Here is a 22,790-nt window from a genome sequence, read left to right as displayed (position 1 = left end):
CCAGCTCCTTCAGGTTGGATGGGTTCTGCTGGTGTACAGCAATCTTCAAGTCATACCACAGATTCTCATTTGGATTGAGGTCTGGGCTTTGACTTGGCCATTCCAAAACATTTAAATGTTTCCCCTTAAACCACTCGAGTGTTGCTTTAGCAGTATGCTTAGGGTCATTGTCCTGCTGGAAGGTGAACCTCCGTCCCAGTCTCAAATCTCTGGAAGACTGAAACAGGTTTCCCTCAATAATTTCCCTGTATTTAGCACCATCCATCATTCCTTCAATTCTGACCAGTCCCAAGTCCCTGCCGATGGTGTTCTCGGGGTGATGAGAGGTGTTGGGTTTGCACCAGACATAGCGTTTTCCTTGATCGCCAAAAAGCTCAATTTTAGTCTCATCTGACCAGAGTACCTTCTTCCATATGTTTGGGGAGTCTCCCACATGCCTTTTGGCTAACACCAAACGTGTTTGCTTATTTTTTTCTTTAAGCAATGGCTTTTTTCTGACCACTCTTCCGTAAAGCTCAGCTCTGTGGAGTGTACAGCTTATGGACAGATACTCCAATCTCCGCTGTGGAGCTTTGCAGCTCCTTCAGGGTTATCTTTGGTCTCTTTGTTGTGTCTCTGATTAATGCCCTCCTTGCCTGGTCCGTGAGTTTTGGTGGGCGGCCCTCTCTTGGCAGGTTTGTTGTGGTGCCATATTCTTTCCATTTTTTAATAATGGATTTAATGGTGCTCCGTGGGATGATCAAAGTTTTGGATATTTTTTTTATAACCCAACCCTGATCTGTACTTCTCCACAACTTTGTCCCTGACCTGTTTGGAGAGCTCCTTGGTCTTCATGGTGCCGCTTGCTTGGTGGTGCCCCTTGCTTAGTGGTGTTGCAGACTCTGGGGCCTTTCAGAACAAATGTATATATACTGAGATCATGTGACACTTAGATTGCACACAGGTGGACTTTATTTAACTAATTATGTGACTTCTGAAGGTAATTGGTTGCAACAGATCTTATTTAGGGGCTTCATTGCAAAGGGGGTGAATACATATGCATGCACCACTTTTCCGTTATTTATTTTGTAGAATTTTTTGCATTTCACTTCACCAATTTGGACTATTTTGTGTATGTCCATTACATGAAATCCAAATAAAAATCTAATTAAATTACAGGTTGTAATGCAACAAAATAGGAAAAACGCCAAGGGGGATGAATACTTTTGCAAGGCACTGTATATAGCTGGTTAAACAGCAGGTCCCTATAGGACCATAGAGAGAAGAGCATGGTCTTGGTAACAGTTCTCCACCAGGCGGGTATATAGCTGGTTAAACAGCAGGTCCCTGAAAACAACCACACAGACAGAATGCGTGGTCACAGCATGGTCACATATCTGGACCACACACAGCATGGTTATGTTCACAGATCTAGACGGCAACAGAAATTATAATTACATCAGGGCTATAATTTAATTTGATAAGAATTAACCCTAAAAATATCAACATAATATTCATCTCCTGTTAATCATAGGAGACAGGAGTCAGACTGGGATGAGACAGGAGTCAGACTGGGGTGAGATTGGAGTCAGACTGGGATGAGACAGGAGTCAGACTGGGATGAGACAGGAGTCAGACTGGGATGAGACAGGAGTCCGACTAGAATGAGACAGGAGTCCGACTGGGATCAGATTGGAGTCAGACTGGGATGGGATAGGAGTCAGACTGGGATGAGACAGGAGTCAGACTGGAATGAGACAGGAGTCAGACTGGGATGAGATTGGAGTCAGACTGGGATGGGATAGGAGTCAGACTGGGATGAGATAGGAGTCAGACTATAGGAGTCAGACTGGGATGAGATAGGAGTCAGACTATAGGAGTCAGACTGGGATGAGATAGGAGTCAGACTATAGGAGTCAGACTGGGATGAGATAGGAGTTAGACTATAGGAGTCAGCTTGGATGAGATAGGAGTCAGACTGGGATGAGACAGGAGTCAGACTGGGATGAGATAGGAGTCAGACTATAGGAGTCAGACTGGGATGATATAGGAGTCAGACTGGGATGAGACAGGAGTCAGACTGGGATGAGATTGGAGTCAGACTGGGATGAGATAGGAGTCAGACTGGGATGAGATAGGAGTCAGACTATAGGAGTCAGACTGGGATGAGATAGGAGTCAGACTGGGATGATATAGGAGTCAGACTGGGATGAGATAGGAGTCAGACTGGGATGAGATAGGAGTCAGACTGGGATGAGATAGGAGTCAGACTTGGATGAGATAGGAGTCAGACTGGGATGAGACAGGAGTCAGACTGGAGTCAGACTGGGATGAGATAGGAGTCAGACTGGGATGAGACAGGAGTCAGACTGGAGTCAGACTGGGATGAGATAGGAGTCAGACTATAGGAGTCAGACTGGGATGAGATAGGAGTCAGACTGGGATGATATAGGAGTCAGACTGGGATGAGACAGGAGTCAGACTGGAGTCAGACTGGGATGGGATAGGAGTCAGACTGGGATGATATAGGAGCCAGACTGGGATGAGATAGGAGTCAGACTGGGATGAGACAGGAGTCAGACTGGAGTCAGACTGGGATGAGATAGGAGTCAGACTGGGATGAGATAGGAGTCAGACTGGGATGATATAGGAGTCAGACTGGGATGAGATAGGAGTCAGACTGGAGTCAGACTGGGATGAGATAGGAGTCAGACTGGGATGAGATAGGAGTCAGACTATAGGAGTCAGACTGGGATGAGATAGGAGTCAGACTGGGATGAGATTGGAGTCAGACTGGGATGAGATAGGAGTCAGACTGGGATGAGATTGGAGTCAGACTGGGATGAGATAGGAGTCAGACTGGGATGAGATAGGAGTCAGACTGGGATGAGATAGGAGTCAGACTATAGGAGTCAGACTGGGATGAGATAGGAGTCAGACTGGGATGATATAGGAGTCAGACTGGGATGAGATAGGAGTCAGACTGGGATGATATAGGAGTCAGACTGGGATGAGATAGGAGTCAGACTATAGGAGTCAGACTGGGATGAGATAGAAGTTAGACTATAGGAGTCAGACTGGGATGAGATAGGAGTCAGACTGGGATGAGATAGGAGTCAGACTATAGGAGTCAGACTGGGATGAGATAGGAGTCAGACTGGGATGAGATTGGAGTCAGACTGGGATGAGATAGGAGTCAGACTGGGATGAGATTGGAGTCAGACTGGGATGAGATTGGAGTCAGACTGGGATGAGATAGGAGTCAGACTGGGATGAGACAGGAGTCCGACTAGAATGAGACAGGAGTCCGACTGGGATCAGATTGGAGTCAGACTGGGATGGGATAGGAGTCAGACTGGGATGAGACAGGAGTCAGACTGGAATGAGACAGGAGTCAGACTGGGATGAGATTGGAGTCAGACTGGGATGGGATAGGAGTCAGACTGGGATGAGATAGGAGTCAGACTATAGGAGTCAGACTGGGATGAGATAGGAGTCAGACTATAGGAGTCAGACTGGGATGAGATAGGAGTCAGACTATAGGAGTCAGACTGGGATGAGATAGGAGTTAGACTATAGGAGTCAGCTTGGATGAGATAGGAGTCAGACTGGGATGAGACAGGAGTCAGACTGGGATGAGATAGGAGTCAGACTATAGGAGTCAGACTGGGATGATATAGGAGTCAGACTGGGATGAGACAGGAGTCAGACTGGGATGAGATTGGAGTCAGACTGGGATGAGATAGGAGTCAGACTGGGATGAGATAGGAGTCAGACTATAGGAGTCAGACTGGGATGAGATAGGAGTCAGACTGGGATGATATAGGAGTCAGACTGGGATGAGATAGGAGTCAGACTGGGATGAGATAGGAGTCAGACTGGGATGAGATAGGAGTCAGACTTGGATGAGATAGGAGTCAGACTGGGATGAGACAGGAGTCAGACTGGAGTCAGACTGGGATGAGATAGGAGTCAGACTGGGATGAGACAGGAGTCAGACTGGAGTCAGACTGGGATGAGATAGGAGTCAGACTATAGGAGTCAGACTGGGATGAGATAGGAGTCAGACTGGGATGATATAGGAGTCAGACTGGGATGAGACAGGAGTCAGACTGGAGTCAGACTGGGATGGGATAGGAGTCAGACTGGGATGATATAGGAGCCAGACTGGGATGAGATAGGAGTCAGACTGGGATGAGACAGGAGTCAGACTGGAGTCAGACTGGGATGAGATAGGAGTCAGACTGGGATGAGATAGGAGTCAGACTGGGATGATATAGGAGTCAGACTGGGATGAGATAGGAGTCAGACTGGAGTCAGACTGGGATGAGATAGGAGTCAGACTGGGATGAGATAGGAGTCAGACTATAGGAGTCAGACTGGGATGAGATAGGAGTCAGACTGGGATGAGATTGGAGTCAGACTGGGATGAGATAGGAGTCAGACTGGGATGAGATTGGAGTCAGACTGGGATGAGATAGGAGTCAGACTGGGATGAGATAGGAGTCAGACTGGGATGAGATAGGAGTCAGACTATAGGAGTCAGACTGGGATGAGATAGGAGTCAGACTGGGATGATATAGGAGTCAGACTGGGATGAGATAGGAGTCAGACTGGGATGATATAGGAGTCAGACTGGGATGAGATAGGAGTCAGACTATAGGAGTCAGACTGGGATGAGATAGAAGTTAGACTATAGGAGTCAGACTGGGATGAGATAGGAGTCAGACTGGGATGAGATAGGAGTCAGACTATAGGAGTCAGACTGGGATGAGATAGGAGTCAGACTGGGATGAGATTGGAGTCAGACTGGGATGAGATAGGAGTCAGACTGGGATGAGATTGGAGTCAGACTGGGATGAGATTGGAGTCAGACTGGGATGAGATAGGAGTCAGACTGGGATGAGATTGGAGTCAGACTGTGATGATATAGGAGTCAGACTGGGATGATATAGGAGTCAGACTATAGGAGTCAGACTGGGATGATATAGGAGTCAGACTGTGATGATATAGGAGTCAGACTGGGATGAGATAGGAGTCAGACTGGGATGATATAGGAGTCAGACTGGGATGATATAGGAGTCAGACTGGGATGAGATAGGAGTTAGACTATAGGAGTCAGACTGGGATGAGATAGGAGTCAGACTGGGATGAGATAGGAGTCAGACTGGGATGATATAGGAGTCAGACTGGGATGATATAGGAGTCAGACTGGGATTATATAGGAGTCAGACTGGGATGATATAGGAGTCAGACTGGAATGAGATTGGAGTCAGACTGGGATGAGACAGGAGTCAGACTGGGATGAGATAGGAGTCAGACTATAGGAGTCAGACTGGGATGAGATAGGTGTCAGACTGGGGTGAGATTGGAGTCCGACTGGGATGAGATTGGAGTCAGACTGGAGTCAGACTGGGATGAGATAGGAGTCAGACTGGGATGAGACAGGAGTCAGACTGGAGTCAGACTGGGATGAGATAGGAGTCAGACTGGGATGAGACAGGAGTCAGACTGGAGTCAGACTGGGATGAGATAGGTGTCAGACTATAGGAGTCAGACTGGGATGAGATAGGAGTCAGACTGGGATGAGACAGGAGTCAGACTGGAGTCAGACTGGGATGAGATAGGAGTCAGACTGGGATGAGACAGGAGTCAGACTGGAGTCAGACTGGGATGAGATAGGAGTCAGACTATAGGAGTCAGACTGGGATGAGATAGGAGTCAGACTGGGATGAGATAGGAGTCAGACTGGGATGAGATAGGAGTCAGACTGGGATGAGATAGGAGTCAGACTGGGATGAGACAGGAGTCAGACTGGAGTCAGACTGGGATGAGATAGGAGTCAGACTGGGATGAGACAGGAGTCAGACTGGAGTCAGACTGGGATGAGATAGGAGTCAGACTATAGGAGTCAGACTGGGATGAGATAGGAGTCAGACTGGGATGATATAGGAGTCAGACTGGGATGAGACAGGAGTCAGACTGGAGTCAGACTGGGATGAGATAGGAGTCAGACTGGGATGAGATAGGAGTCAGACTATAGGAGTCAGACTGGGATGAGATAGGAGTCAGACTGGGATGAGATAGGGGTCAGACTGGGATGATATAGGAGTCAGACTGGGATGAGATAGGAGTCAGACTGGGATGAGATAGGAGTCAGACTGGGATGAGATTGGAGTCAGACTGGGATGAGATAGGAGTCAGACTATAGGAGTCAGACTGGGATGAGATAGGAGTCAGACTGGGATGAGATTGGAGTCAGACTGGGATGAGATTGGAGTCAGACTGGGATGATAGGAGTCAGACTATAGGAGTCAGACTGGGATGAGATAGGAGTTAGACTATAGGAGTCAGACTGGGATGAGATAGGAGTCAGAATGGGATGAGATAGGAGTCAGACTGGGATGATATAGGAGTCAGACGGGGATGATATAGGAGTCAGACTGGGATGATATAGGAGTCAGACTGGGATGATATAGGAGTCAGACTATAGGAGTCAGACTGGGATGAGATTGGAGTCAGACTGGGATGAGATTGGAGTCTGACTGGGATGAGATAGGAGTCCGACTGGGATGAGATTGGAGTCTGACTGGGATGAGATAGGAGTCCGACTGGGATGAGATTGGAGTCAGACTGGGATGAGATAGGAGTCAGACTGGGATGATATAGGAGTCAGACTGGGTGAGAGAGGTGAGACTGGATGAGATAGGAGTCAGACTGGGTGAGCAGAGTTCATGGTGAGACTGAGGCAGAAAGGGTATGTAGCTACAGTTATTGGGAATGATATACAAGTTACTGTCCAGCTATGGGGCTTATGGGCCGCAGGTAGCCTAGCGGTTAGCGCGTTGGGCCAGTAACTGAAAAGTTACCAGTTCGAATCCCCGAGCTGACAAGGTGAAACATCTGTCATTCTGGCCTCTAGCAAGGCAGTTAACCACCCACAACAACAGTTTCCCGGGCACACAATGTGGAGACTCTGGGGCAGGGTTAGGACTATAATAGACTGATGCTGGGAGACTCTTGGGCAGGGTTAGGACTATAATAGACTGGTGCTGGGAGACTCTGGGGCAGGGTTAGGACTATAATAGACTGGTGCTGGGAGACTCTGGGGCAGGGTTAGGACTATAATAGACTGATGCTGGGAGACTCTGGGGCAGGGTTAGGACTATAATAGACTGGTGCTGGGAGGCTCTGGGGCAGGGTTAGGACTATAATAGACTGGTGCTAGGAGACTCTGGGGCAGGGTTAGGACTATAATAGACTGGTGCTGGGAGACTCTGGGGCAGGGTTAGGACTATAATAGACTGGTGCTGGGAGACTCTGGGGCAGGGTTAGGACTATAATAGACTGATGCTGGGAGGCTCTGGGGCAGGGTTAGGACTATAATAGACTGGTGCTGGGAGACTCTGGGGCAGGGTTAGGACTATAATAGACTGGTGCTGGGAGACTCTGGGGCAGGGTTAGGACTATAATAGACTGGTGCTGGGAGGCTCTGGAGCAGGGTTAGGACTATAATAGACTGGTGCTGGGAGGCTCTGGGGCAGGGTTAGGACTATAATAGACTGGTGCTGGGAGGCTCTGGGGCAGGGTTAGGACTATAATAGACTGGTGCTGGGAGGCTCTGGGGCAGGGTTAGGACTATAATAGACTGGTGCTGGGAGACTCTGGGGCAGGGTTAGGACTATAATAGACTGGTGCTGGGAGACTCTGGGGCAGGGTTAGGACTATAATAGACTGGTGCTGGGAGGCTCTGGGGCAGGGTTAGGACTATAATAGACTGGTGCTGGGAGGCTCTGGGGCAGGGTTAGGACTATAATAGACTGATGCTGGGAGACTCTGGGGCAGGGATGGGATGGCTGTTGTTAAGTAAAGGAAGGAGCCTTTTAGTCCAGTCAGAGTTCAGCAGAGAGTAGAGAGCAGCCCCTTCGGCACAGAGGTGGACAGAGAAAGGAACATCTTTCTTTGTCTCTCTCTCAAAACTAAGGCTGACCTCCACAAAGGGTTATGAAAGAACAAACTCAAAGCATGCTCGCACACGAACAAACAAACAGATATCTTCTGGCAGCAGATTGACTCCATCATTTGTTTGTCGTTGGTTTTTCATTTCCGATGCAGTTAGTTTCAGATGAGCTGAATGATCTTTATTTTGTTTGACTGGGGTTCTCTTCAAGGGACAAAGCGTGCATTAAAAGCGAAATGTAAAAAAATGTCCGCTTCATATTCATCATCTCCAGCACCACCCCAACATCAACATATGTGAAAATTGAGTTTCTATGTTTTGTAGTAAAAAAAGATGGCGAAAGATAACGGTTTGAAATGACATCATCAACCAATCAGTAGACAATTAAGTAGGCAATTAGTAGGAAACGCCTACTCATAATTGGTTAAAATCACATGATGCACACTGATGATGTCATTGGAAAAACGTATCTTCCACTATTTGTTTTACTCCAAAACATAGAAACTCAATTTTCACATATGTTGATGTTGGGGTGGTGCTGGAGATGATGAACATGAAGTTGAAAAATGATGACATTTCCCTTTAATGAACGCTTTGTCCCTTGAAGAGAACCCCAGTCAAACAAAATAAAGATCACTCAGCTCATCTGAAACTAACTGCATCGGAAATGAAAAACCAAAGATAAACAAATGATGGAGTCAATCTGCTGCCAGAAGATATCTCAGTTTGTTCTTTCATAACCCTTTGTGGAGGTCAGCCTTAGTTTTGAGAGAGAGACAAAGAAAGATCCTCCTTTCTCTGTCCATCTCTGTGCCGAAGGGCTGCTCTCTGCTGCACTCTGACTGCACTAAAAGGCTCCTTCCTTCACTTAAGAACAACAGATGATGAACATGAAGTTGAACATTTTTGAAATGTCCCATTAATGAATAACCTAACAGAGTGCTGGGAATAGGCAAGGCAAGGGCCATCAGACGCTCTGTCTGTCAGTGTGTGTGTGTGTGTGTCTTACGTCCTCTGCAGCAGCAGACAGTAATCCACCACGACAGGCACCATGTCCTACGGACAGAGAAAAAGAGAGGGATAAAGGGAGGAGAGAGAGAGAGAGAGAGATTAGCTACTCAACCCAGGCAGTCTAAACACAAGGACAAGCCTTAAAGGAGAAAGAAAGATCGCTTTCAAGGTCCCGAGCGTTGTCAAACTGAACCGTGGGACTGATTGACGTGTGTATCGTGGGGAGTGTGCGGTGTGTGTGTGTGTGTGTGCGTACCTGGAAATGTTGTTCCATGACCTGTATCTTGCCGTGTTCTGGACATTTCTTCACTGAGCGCTCCACATACTGGAACAGAATCTCTAGCATCTAGAGATGCAGTACAATCAATCAACCGACCAATCAAATTAGATGTATTTCTTCCTGGAAGGGAGGTGGGTAGGAAGTGAAGGGTGAAGGAGGGAAGGTAGGAAGTGAAGGGTGGAGGAGGGAAGGTAGGAAGTGATTGGTGGAGGAGGGAAGGTAGGAAGTGATGGGTGGAGGAGGGAAGGTAGGAAGTGATGGGTGGAGGAGGGAAGGTAGGAAGTGATGGGTGGAGGAGGGAAGGTAGGAAGTGATGGGGTGGAGGAGGGAAGGTAGGAAGTGATGGGTGGAGGAGGGAAGGTAGGAAGTGATTGGTGGAGGAGGGAAGGTAGGAAGTGATGGGTGGAGGAGGGAAGGTAGGAAGTGATGGGTGGAGGAGGGAAGGTAGGAAGTGATTGGTGGAGGAGGGAAGGTAGGAAGTGATGGGTGGAGGAGGGAAGGTAGGAAGTGATGGGTGGAGGAGGGAAGGTAGGAAGTGATGGGTGGAGGAGGGAAGGTAGGAAGTGATGGGTGGAGGAGGGAATCACCTTGTCTGCCACCACACCTTTCCTCTTTGCTGGGTCCCCAAACAGTCCTGGAAAAACAACAGACATTCACTATACATGAACACAACGATTCATATAGGGTTATGGGTTTTCACTTGAGAATGAGAAAAGAAAACTATAATAATAATAATATAATATGACATTTAGCAGACGCTTTTATCCAAAGCGACTTACAGTCATGCATGCACACATTTTTTTTTTTTGTATGGGTGGTCCCGGGGATCGAACCCACTACCTTGGCGTTACAAGCGCCGTGCTCTACCAGCTGAGCTACAGAGGACCACATGTAAAAAATAAAATAAAAAAAATAAAATAAAAAAAACTCTGGTATTAAATGTATAATGGCCTCTGTGGCATCAGTGAAAAAGCCTCCAACAGAAAGCCCTCAGAATGTAAAGTACTGTAGTAGAGGAATGATTCAAGGACAAACAGTGAAAACACCTGTCCTTTGTAGTACAGAAGAGACCAGGCTTTCCATACAGTGGAGCTTGTGCCTTCTGGAAGTGGTTTTCTAAAAGCTGGTTTACAGCTGGTCTATCCACACGTCTGTCGACCGTTGTCGCAGCGACATCCTCAACATTCGATTGTCGTCCGACATCAAACTTGTCGTTATGAAAAATGATAAACACAAAAACGACAGGCTGCATGACATCAGCAGCCTGGTGGTCCAAAATAGCATAACTGGTGTATTTTAACACCAATAAACCCTCCGTTTAGAAAAGAAAAGGCTTCCACCAAATGGGACAAATATAGACTGGTGCTGGGAGACTCTGGGGCAGGGTTAGGACTATAATAGACTGATGCTAGGAGACTCTGGGGCAGGGTTAGGACTATAATAGACTGGTGCTGGGAGACTCTGGGGCAGGGTTAGGACTATAATAGACTGATGCTGGGAGACTCTGGGGCAGGGTTAGGACTATAATAGACTGATGCTGGGAGACTCTGGGGCAGGGTTAGGACTATAATAGGCTGGGAGACTCTGGGGCAGGGTTAGGACTATAATAGACTGGTGCTGGGAGACTCTGGGGCAGGGTTAGGACTATAATAGACTGGTGCTGGGAGACTCTGGGGCAGGGTTAGGACTATAATAGACTGATGCTGGGAGGCTCTGGGGCAGGGTTAGGACTATAATAGACTGATGCTGGGAGGCTCTGGGGCAGGGTTAGGACTATAATAGACTGATGCTGGGAGGCTCTGGGGCAGGGTTAGGACTATAATAGACTGATGCTGGGAGACTCTGGGGCAGGGTTAGGACTATAATAGGCTGGGAGACTCTGGGGCAGGGTTAGGACTATAATAGACTGATGCTGGGAGGCTCTGGGGCAGGGTTAGGACTATAATAGACTGATGCTGGGAGACTCTGGGGCAGGGTTAGGACTATAATAGGCTGGGAGACTCTGGGGCAGGGTTAGGACTATAATAGACTGATGCTGGGAGACTCTGGGGCAGGGTTAGGACTATAATAGACTGATGCTGGGAGGCTCTGGGGCAGGGTTAGGACTATAATAGACTGATGCTGGGAGGCTCTGGGGCAGGGTTAGGACTATAATAGACTGATGCTGGGAGACTCTGGGGCAGGGTTAGGACTATAATAGGCTGGGAGACTCTGGGGCAGGGTTAGGACTATAATAGACTGATGCTGGGAGACTCTGGGGCAGGGTTAGGACTATAATAGACTGATGCTGGGAGGCTCTGGGGCAGGGTTAGGACTATAATAGACTGATGCTGGGAGGCTCTGGGGCAGGGTTAGGACTATAATAGACTGATGCTGGGAGACTCTGGGGCAGGGTTAGGACTATAATAGGCTGGGAGACTCTGGGGCAGGGTTAGGACTATAATAGACTGATGCTGGGAGACTCTGGGGCAGGGTTAGGACTATAATAGACTGATGCTGGGAGACTCTGGGGCAGGGTTAGGACTATAATAGACTGATGCTGGGAGACTCTGGGGCAGGGTTAGGACTATAATAGACTGATGCTGGGAGGCTCTGGGGCAGGGTTAGGACTATAATAGACTGGTGCTGGGAGACTCTGGGGCAGGGTTAGGACTATAATAGACTGGTGCTGGGAGGCTCTGGGGCAGGGTTAGGACTATAATAGACTGATGCTGGGAGACTCTGGGGCAGGGTTAGGACTATAATAGACTGGTGCTGGGAGACTCTGGGGCAGGGTTAGGACTATAATAGACTGCTGCTGGGAGACTCTGGGGCAGGGTTAGGACTATAATAGACTGATGCTGGGAGACTCTGGGGCAGGGTTAGGACTATAATAGACTGATGCTGGGAGACTCTGGAGCAGGGTTAGGACTATAATAGACTGGTGCTGGGAGACTCTGGGGCAGGGTTAGGACTATAATAGACTGGTGCTGGGAGACTCTGGGGCAGGGTTAGAACTATAATAGACTGGTGCTGGGAGACTCTGGGGCAGGGTTAGGACTATAATAGACTGGTGCTGGGAGGCTCTGGGGAAGGGTTAGGACTATAATAGACTGATGCTGGGAGACTCTTGGGCAGGGTTAGGACTATAATAGACTGGTGCTAGGAGACTCTGGGGCAGGGTTAGGACTATAATAGACTGATGCTGGGAGACTCTTGGGCAGAGCCAACTAGCATCAATCCAGCAAACCAGGTAACTAAAAGCTTTCTAAACAATGTTTTGGTTAGTTCCTAGATTGTTCGCTAGCTTAGCTGGCTAGCCTGTTCAAATATTGACCATATCATAGCTGACAACGTCTTAACTTTAGCTAATTTGTATTCATTATTACAGGAAAATAAACTCACAACGAGATCATCATTTACAAGTTAATGGCGAGCTAATTACAGAAAATTGCTTATGGTTGTGAGTGTGACGAAATAAAAGCAGTGCATTCTACCGGAGAATTTTAGAACTCTCATTGCGGTCTCAGTCAAGTAACCATGGCAATGAACGCAGAGACGGTCTACAGACGTTCCACCGGAGTATAAATTAAATGTCGTTTTGACCAGCAAATCTTGTTGAATTCTAATTGTCTACAGCCATGTCAATAGACAAAGTATAAACCAGTGTTGAGAGGAGAGGAGAGGAGAGGAGAGGAGAGGAGAGGAGAGGAGAGGAGAGGAGAGGAGAGTATTCACCCAGTACAGCCTTGGCGGTGCCCTCATGGAAGGACCAGGCCAAGGACAGAGCCTCGACAAAACGTTCCTGTTTCAACAGACAGTCCACCCGCTGTGTGTGAGAGAGAGAGAAAGAGAGAGAAAGAGTTTGAGCAGTAAATGTCTCCAGCAGCACAGGTCCATTTAATCCCCCTCTGAGACACACAGGTCCATTAAATCCCCCTCTGAGAGACACAGGTCCATTTAATCCCCCTCTGAGAGACACAGGTCCATTAAATCCCCCTCTGAGATACACAGGTCCACTAAATCCCCTTCTGAGACACCCAAGTCCATTAAATCCCCCTCTGAGAGACACAGGTCCATTAAATCCACTTCTGAGACACACAGGTCCATTAAATCCCCCTGTGAGACACACAGGTCCATTAAATCCCCCAGTGAGACACACAGGTCCATTAAATCCCCCTGTGAGACACACAGGTCCATTAAATCCCCCAGTGAGACACACAGGTCCATTAAATCCCCCTGTGAGACACACAGGTCCATTAAATCCCCCAGTGAGACACACAGGTCCATTAAATCCCCCTGTGAGACACACAGGTCCATTAAATCCCCCTGTGAGACACACAGGTCCATTAAATCCCCCTGTGAGACACACAGGTCCATTAAATGCCCCTGTGAGACACAAAGGTCCATTAAATCCCCCAGTGAGACACACAGGTCCATTAAATCCCCCTGTGAGACACACAGGTCCATTAAATTCCCCTGTGAGACACACAGGTCCATTAAATCCCCCAGTGAGACACACAGGTCCATTAAATCCCCCTGTGAGACACACAGGTCCATTAAATCCCCCTGTGAGACACACAGGTCCATTAAATCCCCCTCTGAGACACACAGGTCCATTAAATCCCCCTCTGAGACACACAGGTCCATTAAATCCCCCTGTGAGACACACAGGTCCATTAAATCCCCCTGTGAGACACACAGGTCCATTAAATCCCCCAGTGAGACACACAGGTCCATTAAATCCCCCAGTGAGACACACAGGTCCATTAAATCCCCCAGTGAGACACACAGGTCCATTAAATCCCCTTCTGAGATACAGATCACAGGTAGAATGATATAATAGATCCCCCTTTAGTTTTAGACATCATCTCCTGGTGTGGTGGCAAGTCGGAGAGAAACTTACCTCCCTCCAGTTTCTCAGAGTCATGATGTGGGCTGACTGGTAGAGAGGATGGAAGGGCTCAATTAGACAACGCTTGTGTTTCTATTTCAACTGCACACACACACACACACACACACACACACACACACACACACACACACACACACACACACACACACACACACAGACACAGACACAGACACAGACACAGACACACAGACACAGACACACACAGACACACACAGACACACACACACACACACACACAGACACACACACACAGACAGACAGACAATGACACTGACGTATACACACACTTACCTTGGTCCCCAGTAACACCATCTGTCCTGCGTAGCTGCAGACAGACTGATAGCAGGCCTTCTCTCCTACTAGGGCCTAGAACACACACTGTTAGTCTGAAGAGCAGAGGTCAAAGTCCAGGACAGAATGGTGTTATTCAGAGTGAGAATGAACCTAAATGAACCATGACCGCCATTTCCTTTTAGATACAAATGCCAAGACCTTTCTATGGATTAAATTATTATTTCAGGAAGATCCAAAACATCATGGTCATTATTGGTTATGTTGACTCTGAATGACTCCATGTAGAGACGTAGGAGACAGGTGGGAGGGAATCACTGGTGACCCCCTGCTCCTTGATTTAACAGGTTCAGTCCCCCTGAAGAGACGGTCTCCTCTCAGGCAGGCTGGTTCTGATCCAGTGACTAGGACATTGGTACTGTATGGCTGGACAGAGCCACCTGCTCTACAACAGGTTAGAACTGATGTTTGAAGTGTTTCATTCCAGGTAACAGTTTCAAATCAACCTTACTATTTGGTTTGTACAGTTTGGTGTTTAGTAGTTAAGGTAGAGGAGACTTTTTCTTCAGGGGGAAAAATTATCTTGTGCAACCTTTTCCCACTAGTCAGCCTAGTCCTGTCCTGTCTGACCCTGCTCCATAACCCTTAAACCTTACCTGAAACCCTCTACTACCCGAGTGACCCCTGACCTCTAACACTGTGACCTTCGCCAGTGCCAGGTGATGCCTTCCCCTCTACAGCCACCTTCTATGACCTATTTTCTATGCCCTTTCACCCCTACCATTTCCCTACCATTACTTCTCAACCCTCACTATCTTTCTACCCACCGCAACCTCTCTACCGTCACCTCTGATATCTGACCCTGACCCCTCACCCCTGACCCTCACCAGTGCCTGGCTGACGTTTCCCCCCGTGGCCAGCGATTTAAAATGGCTGCTGTTGTAGACCAGCTGCACCTCAGCCATGTCCAAGGTCTCCAGCTCCTCCTGGCTGGGCCGGTCCACCACACGCAGCTTCTCCCCACTGTCCATCACCACCAGGGTACGACTGTTGATCCACTGTGGAGGGGGAGGGGAGACACAATTATTGAGTGGGTGTGAAAGAGCGAGAGAGAGAGAGCAAAAGAGATAGACACAGAGAGAGAGGGAGAGAGAAAGGGTGTGAAGGAGAGAGATAACAACAGAGAGAAAGGGTGTGAAGGAGAGAGATAACAACAGAGAGAAAGGGTGTGAAGGAGAGAGATAACAACAGAGAGAAAGGGTGTGAAGGAGAGAGATAACAACAGAGAGAAAGGGTGTGAAGGAGAGAGATAACAACAGAGAGAAAGGAGGTGAAGGAGAGAGATAACAACAGAGAGAAAGGAGGTGAAGGAGATAAATAATAACAGAGAGCCAGAGCCAGAGACAAGCTAAATGCCTTTTATGCTCGCTTCGAGGCAAGCAACACTGAAGCATGCATGAGAGCACCAGCTGTTCCGGACGACTGTATGATCACGCTCTCCGTAGCTGATGTGCGCAAGACCTTTAAACAGGTCAACATTCACAAAATCGCGGGGCCAGACGGATTACCAGGACGAGTACTCCGAGCATGCGCGGACCAACTGACAAGTGTCTTCACTGACATTTTCAACCTCTCCATGACCGAGTCTGTAATACCTACATATTTCAAGCAGACCACCATAGTCCCTGTGCCCAAGAAAGTGAAGGTAACCTGCCTAAATGACTACCGCCCCGTAGCATTCACGTCGGTTGCCATGAAATGCTTTGAAAGGCTGGTCATGGCTCACATCAACACCCTCATCTCGGAAACCCTAGACCAACTCCAATTCGCATACCGCCCCAACAGATGATGCAATCTCAATCGCACTCCACACTGCTCTTTCCCACCTGAACAAAAGGAACACCTTTTGTACGTTTGCCCACTGACAAAGAAATGATCAGTCTATAATTTTAATGGTAGGTTCATTTGAACAGTGAGAGACAGAATAACAACAACAAAAATCCAGAAAAACGCATGTCAAAAAAGTTATAAATTGATTTGCATTTTAATGAGGGAAATAAGTATTTGACCCCCTCTCAATCAGAAAGATTTCTGGCTCCCAGGTGTCTTTTATACAGGTAACGAGCTGAGATTAGTAGCACACTCTTAAAGGGAGTGCTCCTAATCTCAGCTTGTTACCTGTATAAAAGACACCTGTCCACAGAAGCAATCAATCAATCAGATTCCAAACTCTCCACCATGGCCAAGACCAAAGATCTCTCCAAGGATATCAGGGACAAGATTGAAGACCTACACAAGGCTGGAATGGGCTACAAGACCATCGCCAAGCAGCTTGGTGAGAAGGTGACAACAGTTGGTGCGATTATTCGCAAATGAAAGAAACACAAAAGGGGGCTCCATGCAAGATCTCACCTCGTGGAGTTGCAATGATCATGAGAACGGTGAGGAATCAGCCCAGAACTACACGGGAGGATCTTGTCAATGATCTCAAGGCAGCTGGGACCATAGTCACCAAGAAAACAATTGGTAACACACTACGCCGTGAAGGACTGAAATCCTGCAGCGCCCGCAAGGTCCCCCTGCTCAAGAAAGCACATATACAGGCCCGTCTGAAGTTTGCCAATGAACATCTGAATGATTCAGAGGAGAACTGGGTGAAAGTGTTGTGGTCAGCTGAGACCAAAATCGAGCTCTTTGGCATCAACTCAACTCGCCGTGTTTGGAGGAGGAGGAATGCTGCCTATGACCCCAAGAACACCATCCCACCGTCAAACATGGAGGTGGAAACATTATGCTTTGGGGGTGTTTTTCTGCTAAGGGGACAGGACAACTTCACCGCATCAAAGGGACGATGGACGGGGCCATGTATGGTCAAATCTTGGGTGAGAACCTCCTTCCCTCAGCCAGGGCATTGAAAATGGGTCGTGGATGGGTATTCCAGCATGACAATGACCCAAAACACATGGCCAAGGCAACAAAGGAGTGGCTCAAGAAGAAGCACATTAAGGTCCTGGAGTGGCCTAGCCAGTCTCCAGACCTTAATCCCATAGAAAATCTGTGGAGGGAGCTGAAGGTTCGATTTGCCAAACGTCAGCCTCGAAACCTTAATGACTTGGAGAAGATCTGCAAAGAGGAGTGGGACAAAATCCCTCCTGAGATGTGTGCAAACCTGGTGGCCAACTACAAGAAACGTCTGACCTCTTATTGCCAACAAGGGTTTTGCCACCAAGTACTAAGTCATATTTTGCAGAGGGGTCAAATACTTATTTCCCTCATTAAAATGCAAATCAATTTATAACATTTTTGACATGTGTTTTTCTGGATTTCTTTGTTGTTATTCTGTCTCTCACTGTTCAAATAAACCTACCATTAAAATTATAGACTGATCATGTCTTTGTCAGTGGGCAAATGTACAAAATCAGCAGGGGATCAAATACTTTTTTCCCTCACTGTATATACTAGGCGGTGTCAGAGGAAGGTCCAAAAAATTGTCAAAGACTCCAGCCACCCTAGTCATAGACTGTTCTCTCTGCTACTGCACGGCAAGCGGTACCGGAGCGCCAAGTCTAGGTCCAAAAGGCTCCTTAACAACTTCTAACCCCAAGCCATAAGACTGCTGACCAATTCATCAAATGGCTACCTGGACTATTTACATTGACAACCCCCCCCCCCCCCCCCCTTTGTTTTTACACTGCTGCTACTCGCTGTTTATTATCTATGCATAGTCACTGTACCCCTACCTACATGTACAAATTACCTCGACTAACCTGTACCCCCGCACATTGACTCGGTAGCAGCACCCCCTGTATATAGCCTCATTATTGATATTTTGTTGTATTACTTTTTAGTTTATTTTTTAGTTTATTTAGTCAATAGTTTTGAAACTCTATTTCTTGAACTGCATTGTTGGTTAAGGGCTTGTAAGTAAGCATTTCACGGTAAGGTTGTATTCGGCGCATGTGACAAATCAAATGTGATTTGATTTGAGAGACAGAAAGCGAGACAGAATGAGGCGACAGAGGAGAGAGACTTTTGCCGTGTTCAAAACCGTGACGTATCATGGGTAAATTGTGACTGGCTGACTGATCTACAAATAATATTGAGTAGTTATTTATGATGCAAGGTTCTTTGTAGAGCAGTCAGTCTTGACAAATGGTTTAAGTCAGCTGCAATGTCAAACACGCCCATTTAGTAAGGATAAGAGGAGAGAAAATAATGGAGAAGCGGAGAGGTTAAAAAAAGAGGAGAAGTAGCCTATAAAGTCAGACAGATCCTGAAGTAGCCTATAAAGTCAGACAGATCCTGAAGTAGCCTATAAAGTCAGACAGATCCTGAAGTAGCATATAAAGTCAGACAGATCCTGAAGTAGCCTATAAAGTAAAACAGATCCTGAAGTAGCCTATAAAGTAAGGCAGATCCTGAAGTAGCCTATAAAGTAAAACAGATCCTGAAGTAGCCTATAAAGTAAGACAGATCCTGAAGAAGCCTATAAAGTAAAACAGATCCTGAAGTAGCCTATAAAGTAAGACAGATCCTGAAGTAGCCTATAAAGTAAGACAGATCCTGAAGTAGCCTATAAAGTCAGACAGATCCTGAAGTAGCATATAAAGTAAGACAGATCCTGAAGTAGCCTATAAAGTAAGACAGATCCTGAAGTAGCCTATAAAGTAAGACAGATCCTGAAGTAGCCTATAAAGTCAGACAGATCCTGAAGTAGCCTATAAAGTAAGACAGATCCTGAAGTAGCCTATAAAGTAAGACAGATCCTGAAGTAGCCTATAAAGTCAGACAGATCCTGAAGTAGCCTATAAAGTAAGACAGATCCTGAAGTAGCCTATAAAGTCAGACAGATCCTGAAGTAGCCTATAAAGTCAGACAGATCCTGAAGTAGCATATAAAGTAAGACAGATCCTGAAGTAGCCTATAAAGTAAGACAGATCCTGAAGTAGCCTATAAAGTAAAACAGATCCTGAAGTAGCCTATAAAGTAAGGCAGATCCTGAAGTAGCCTATAAAGTAAAACAGATCCTGAAGTAGCCTATAAAGTAAGACAGATCCTGAAGTAGCCTATAAAGTCAGACAGATCCTGAAGTAGCCTATAAAGTAAGACAGATCCTGAAGTAGCCTATAAAGTCAGACAGATCCTGAAGTAGCATATAAAGTAAGACAGATCCTGAAGTAGCCTATAAAGTAAGACAGATCCTGAAGTAGCCTATAAAGTAAGACAGATCCTGAAGTGACATCATGTGACACTTACGCTCAGACTGATGATGTCACAGTTCAGCTGCAGCTGTCTTTGCTTGATGACATGGATGGTTCCGGTCTCATCCTTCTTCACCTGGACACAAACAAACAGTCAGTCAACAGGACAGTAGGTTTACAAAAAATATATTGTTATTGTTTATTAAACAAGGAATAATGGTAACCAGGAAGTAAACAGGAAGTGAGGTGTTACCAGCAGGAAGTGTATGGTGTCTCCTCTGCAGAATGCCAGGATGGGGTTGAGCACCTTCTGAACAGGGACAAACTGCCAGGCCAGCTGGGGAACACTGGTCGGGTCCGTCTGGAACATCAACAACAATAGATAGGTCTTATTCATCTCTCATGGTGTGTCCCAAATGGCACCATAATCCCTTCATAGTGCACTACTTTTGACTAGAGTGCCATTTCTAGGTGGTGCAAAATGGTTGCCATGGTGTAGTGTGCATCACCAAGGTGGGCGCTACACATTGGTTGTGGATGAGGTAAATAACCCTCACAAAAAGATCCTTTCAGATCTACACAGGGCTGAGGCTGAGGACCTAGGGTTTCTCAGATCTACACAGGGCTGAGGCTTAGGATCTAGGGTTTCTCAGATCTACACAGGGCTGAGGCTGAGGACCTAGGGTTTCTCAGATCTACACAGGGCTGAGGCTTAGGACCTAGGGTTTCTCAGATCTACACAGGGCTGAGGCTGAGGACCTAGGGTTTCTCAGATCTACACAGGGCTGAGGCTTAGGACCTAGGGTTTCTCAGATCTACACAGGGCTGAGGCTGAGGACCTAGGGTTTCTCAGATCTACACAGGGCTGAGGCTGAGGACCTAGGGTTTCTCAGATCTACACAGGGCTGAGGCTGAGGACCTAGGGTTTCTCAGATCTACACAGGGCTGAGGCTTAGGACCTAGGGTTTCTCAGATCTACACAGGGCTGAGGCTGAGGACCTAGGGTTTCTCAGATCTACACAGGGCTGAGGCTGAGGACCTAGGGTTTCTCAGATCTACACAGGGCTGAGGCTTAGGACCTAGGGTTCGTTTGAACAAAAGGGTTTGCGAAAAGGGTTCTCCAACAATGTCCTCCAGCCTTTACAAAATCCTTGTCCTTTATATTCTCTCTGCCTGCTGTATGTGTGAACAAAACCTTATTACTGCACAACCGCAGCGCATGATGAAGACGCATGAACTTTCATCATTTCAGCAATAGCTGAATCTTCATACAATGAATAGAAATTACAGGGCCTTTCTCCTGTTCTGTTCCTAGCCAGGCAGCATCTATTGTGTTCCCCCCAGTCCCCAATCTCCTGTTCTGTTCCTAGCCAGGCAGCGTCTATTGTGTTCCCCCCAGCCCCCAATCTCCTGTTCTGTTCCTAGCCAGGCAGCGTCTATTGTGTTCCCCCCAGCCCCCAATCTCCTGTTCTGTTCCTAGCCAGGCAGCGTCTATTGTGTTCCCCCCAGCCCCCAATCTCCTGTTCTGTTCCTAGCAGCAGCAAGGCTGAAAAACTAACATGTAGCTAGGCATGTTATGATTGTGACATTCAATAAAGGGTTTAGGGCTGCGTTCATAAAAACTTTATGGGCCTTTAGCTAGCGCTGTTCTACCGCTGTTCTACCGCTGTTCTACAGTGAGGCAGAATCCCATTAAAATAAGGAACAGGGAAGAGGTCGCAGAGAGGGTGGGAAGGAGAGAAGGAGAGGGGGAAGAGAGGTCAGAGAGGGTGGGAAGGAGAGAAGGAGAGGGGGAAGAGAGGTCAGAGAGGGTGGGAAGGAGAGAAGGAGAGGGGGAAGAGAGGTCAGAGAGGGTGGGAAGGAGAGAAGGAGAGGGGGAAGAGAGGTCAGAGAGGGTGGGAAGGAGAGAAGGAGAGGGGGAAGAGAGGTCAGAGAGGGTGGGAAGGAGAGAAGGAGAGGGGGAAGAGAGGTCAGAGAGGGTGGGAAGGAGAGAAGGAGAGGGGGAAGAGAGGTCAGAGAGGGTGGGAAGGAGAGAAGGAGAGGGGGAAGAGAGGTCAGAGAGGGTGGGAAGGAGAGAAGGAGAAGGGGAAGAGAGGTCAGAGAGGAGGGAAGGAGAGAAGGAGAAGGGGAAGAGAGGTCAGAGAGGGTGGGAAGGAGAGAAGGAGAGGGGGAAGAGAGGTCAGAGAGGGTGGGAAGGAGAGAAGGAGAGGGGGAAGAGAGGTCAGAGAGGGTGGGAAGGAGAGAAGGAGAGGGGGAAGAGAGGTCAGAGAGGAGGGAAGGAGAGAAGGAGAAGGGGAAGAGAGGTCAGAGAGGGTGGGAAGGAGAGAAGGAGAGGGGGAAGAGAGGTCAGAGAGGGTGGGAAGGAGAGAAGGAGAGGGGGAAGAGAGGTCAGAGAGGGTGGGAAGGAGAGAAGGAGAGGGGGAAGAGAGGTCAGAGAGGGTGGGAAGGAGAGAAGGAGAGGGGGAAGAGAGGTCAGAGAGGGTGGGAAGGAGAGAAGGAGAGGGGGAAGAGAGGTCAGAGAAGGAGGGAAGGAGAGAAGGAGAGGGGGAAGAGAGGTCAGAGAGGAGGGAAGGAGAGAAGGAGAGGGGGAAGAGAGGTCAGAGAGGGTGGGAAGGAGAGAAGGAGAGGGGGAAGAGAGGTCAGAGAGGGTGGGAAGGAGAGAAGGAGAGGGGGAAGAGAGGTCAGAGAGGGTGGGAAGGAGAGAAGGAGAGGGGGAAGAGAGGTCAGAGAGGGTGGGAAGGAGAGAAGGAGAGGGGGAAGAGAGGTCAGAGAAGGATAACGAGAGAGAAAGGGTTGTGAGGGAGAGAGTGAAAGGCATAGATGAGAGAACAGGTACCTTGCCATAGGGAAATGTCATCCACACTTTGAGAGAAGGCTTCAGTCCGATCACCAGAATCTGAAAGGAACAAACACGTGTTGGATTGAAACAGACAAAACATTCTCGGTGGAACTGAAGAGGAAGATGAAGTGAAACGCAAGACAAATACAACAATGACATAGTTTACTGTCATCTCTCTACTGTGTCATGTCATGTGTCATCCAGTATAGAACAGACTGCAGGGTGAAATATAGGGTGTCAATGTCATGTGTCATCCAGTATAGAACAGACTGCAGGGTGAAATATAGGGTGTCAATGTCATGTGTCATCCAGTATAGAACAGACTGCAGGGTGAA

General features: G+C 47.7%; 1 protein-coding gene across 1 annotated transcript in view; it reads right to left on the bottom strand.

Moving 5' to 3' along the window:
• LOC311109499 (vacuolar protein sorting-associated protein 8 homolog) overlaps window positions 1-22,790 on the bottom strand; it is a gene marked incomplete at its 3' end in the record, with an annotated part of 48,388 nt that overhangs the window by 11,466 nt on the left and 14,132 nt on the right. The window contains exons 10-19 of the mRNA XM_084152418.1: window positions 22,453-22,512; window positions 19,870-19,977; window positions 19,672-19,752; window positions 15,303-15,473; window positions 14,416-14,490; window positions 14,116-14,151; window positions 12,948-13,038; window positions 9,818-9,864; window positions 9,207-9,296; window positions 8,949-8,995 (exon numbers count right to left, since the gene is read on the bottom strand). Of these exons, the coding sequence (XP_084008544.1) occupies window positions 8,949-8,995; window positions 9,207-9,296; window positions 9,818-9,864; window positions 12,948-13,038; window positions 14,116-14,151; window positions 14,416-14,490; window positions 15,303-15,473; window positions 19,672-19,752; window positions 19,870-19,977; window positions 22,453-22,512 (806 nt within the window). The remainder of the gene's footprint in view (window positions 1-8,948; window positions 8,996-9,206; window positions 9,297-9,817; window positions 9,865-12,947; window positions 13,039-14,115; window positions 14,152-14,415; window positions 14,491-15,302; window positions 15,474-19,671; window positions 19,753-19,869; window positions 19,978-22,452; window positions 22,513-22,790) is intronic.

The sequence above is a fragment of the Coregonus lavaretus genome (genome assembly GCF_964263955.1).
Source record: "Coregonus lavaretus genome assembly, chromosome: 35".
Taxonomy (NCBI): domain Eukaryota; kingdom Metazoa; phylum Chordata; class Actinopteri; order Salmoniformes; family Salmonidae; genus Coregonus; species Coregonus lavaretus.
This window is presented reverse-complemented; position numbering and strand designations above follow the sequence as displayed.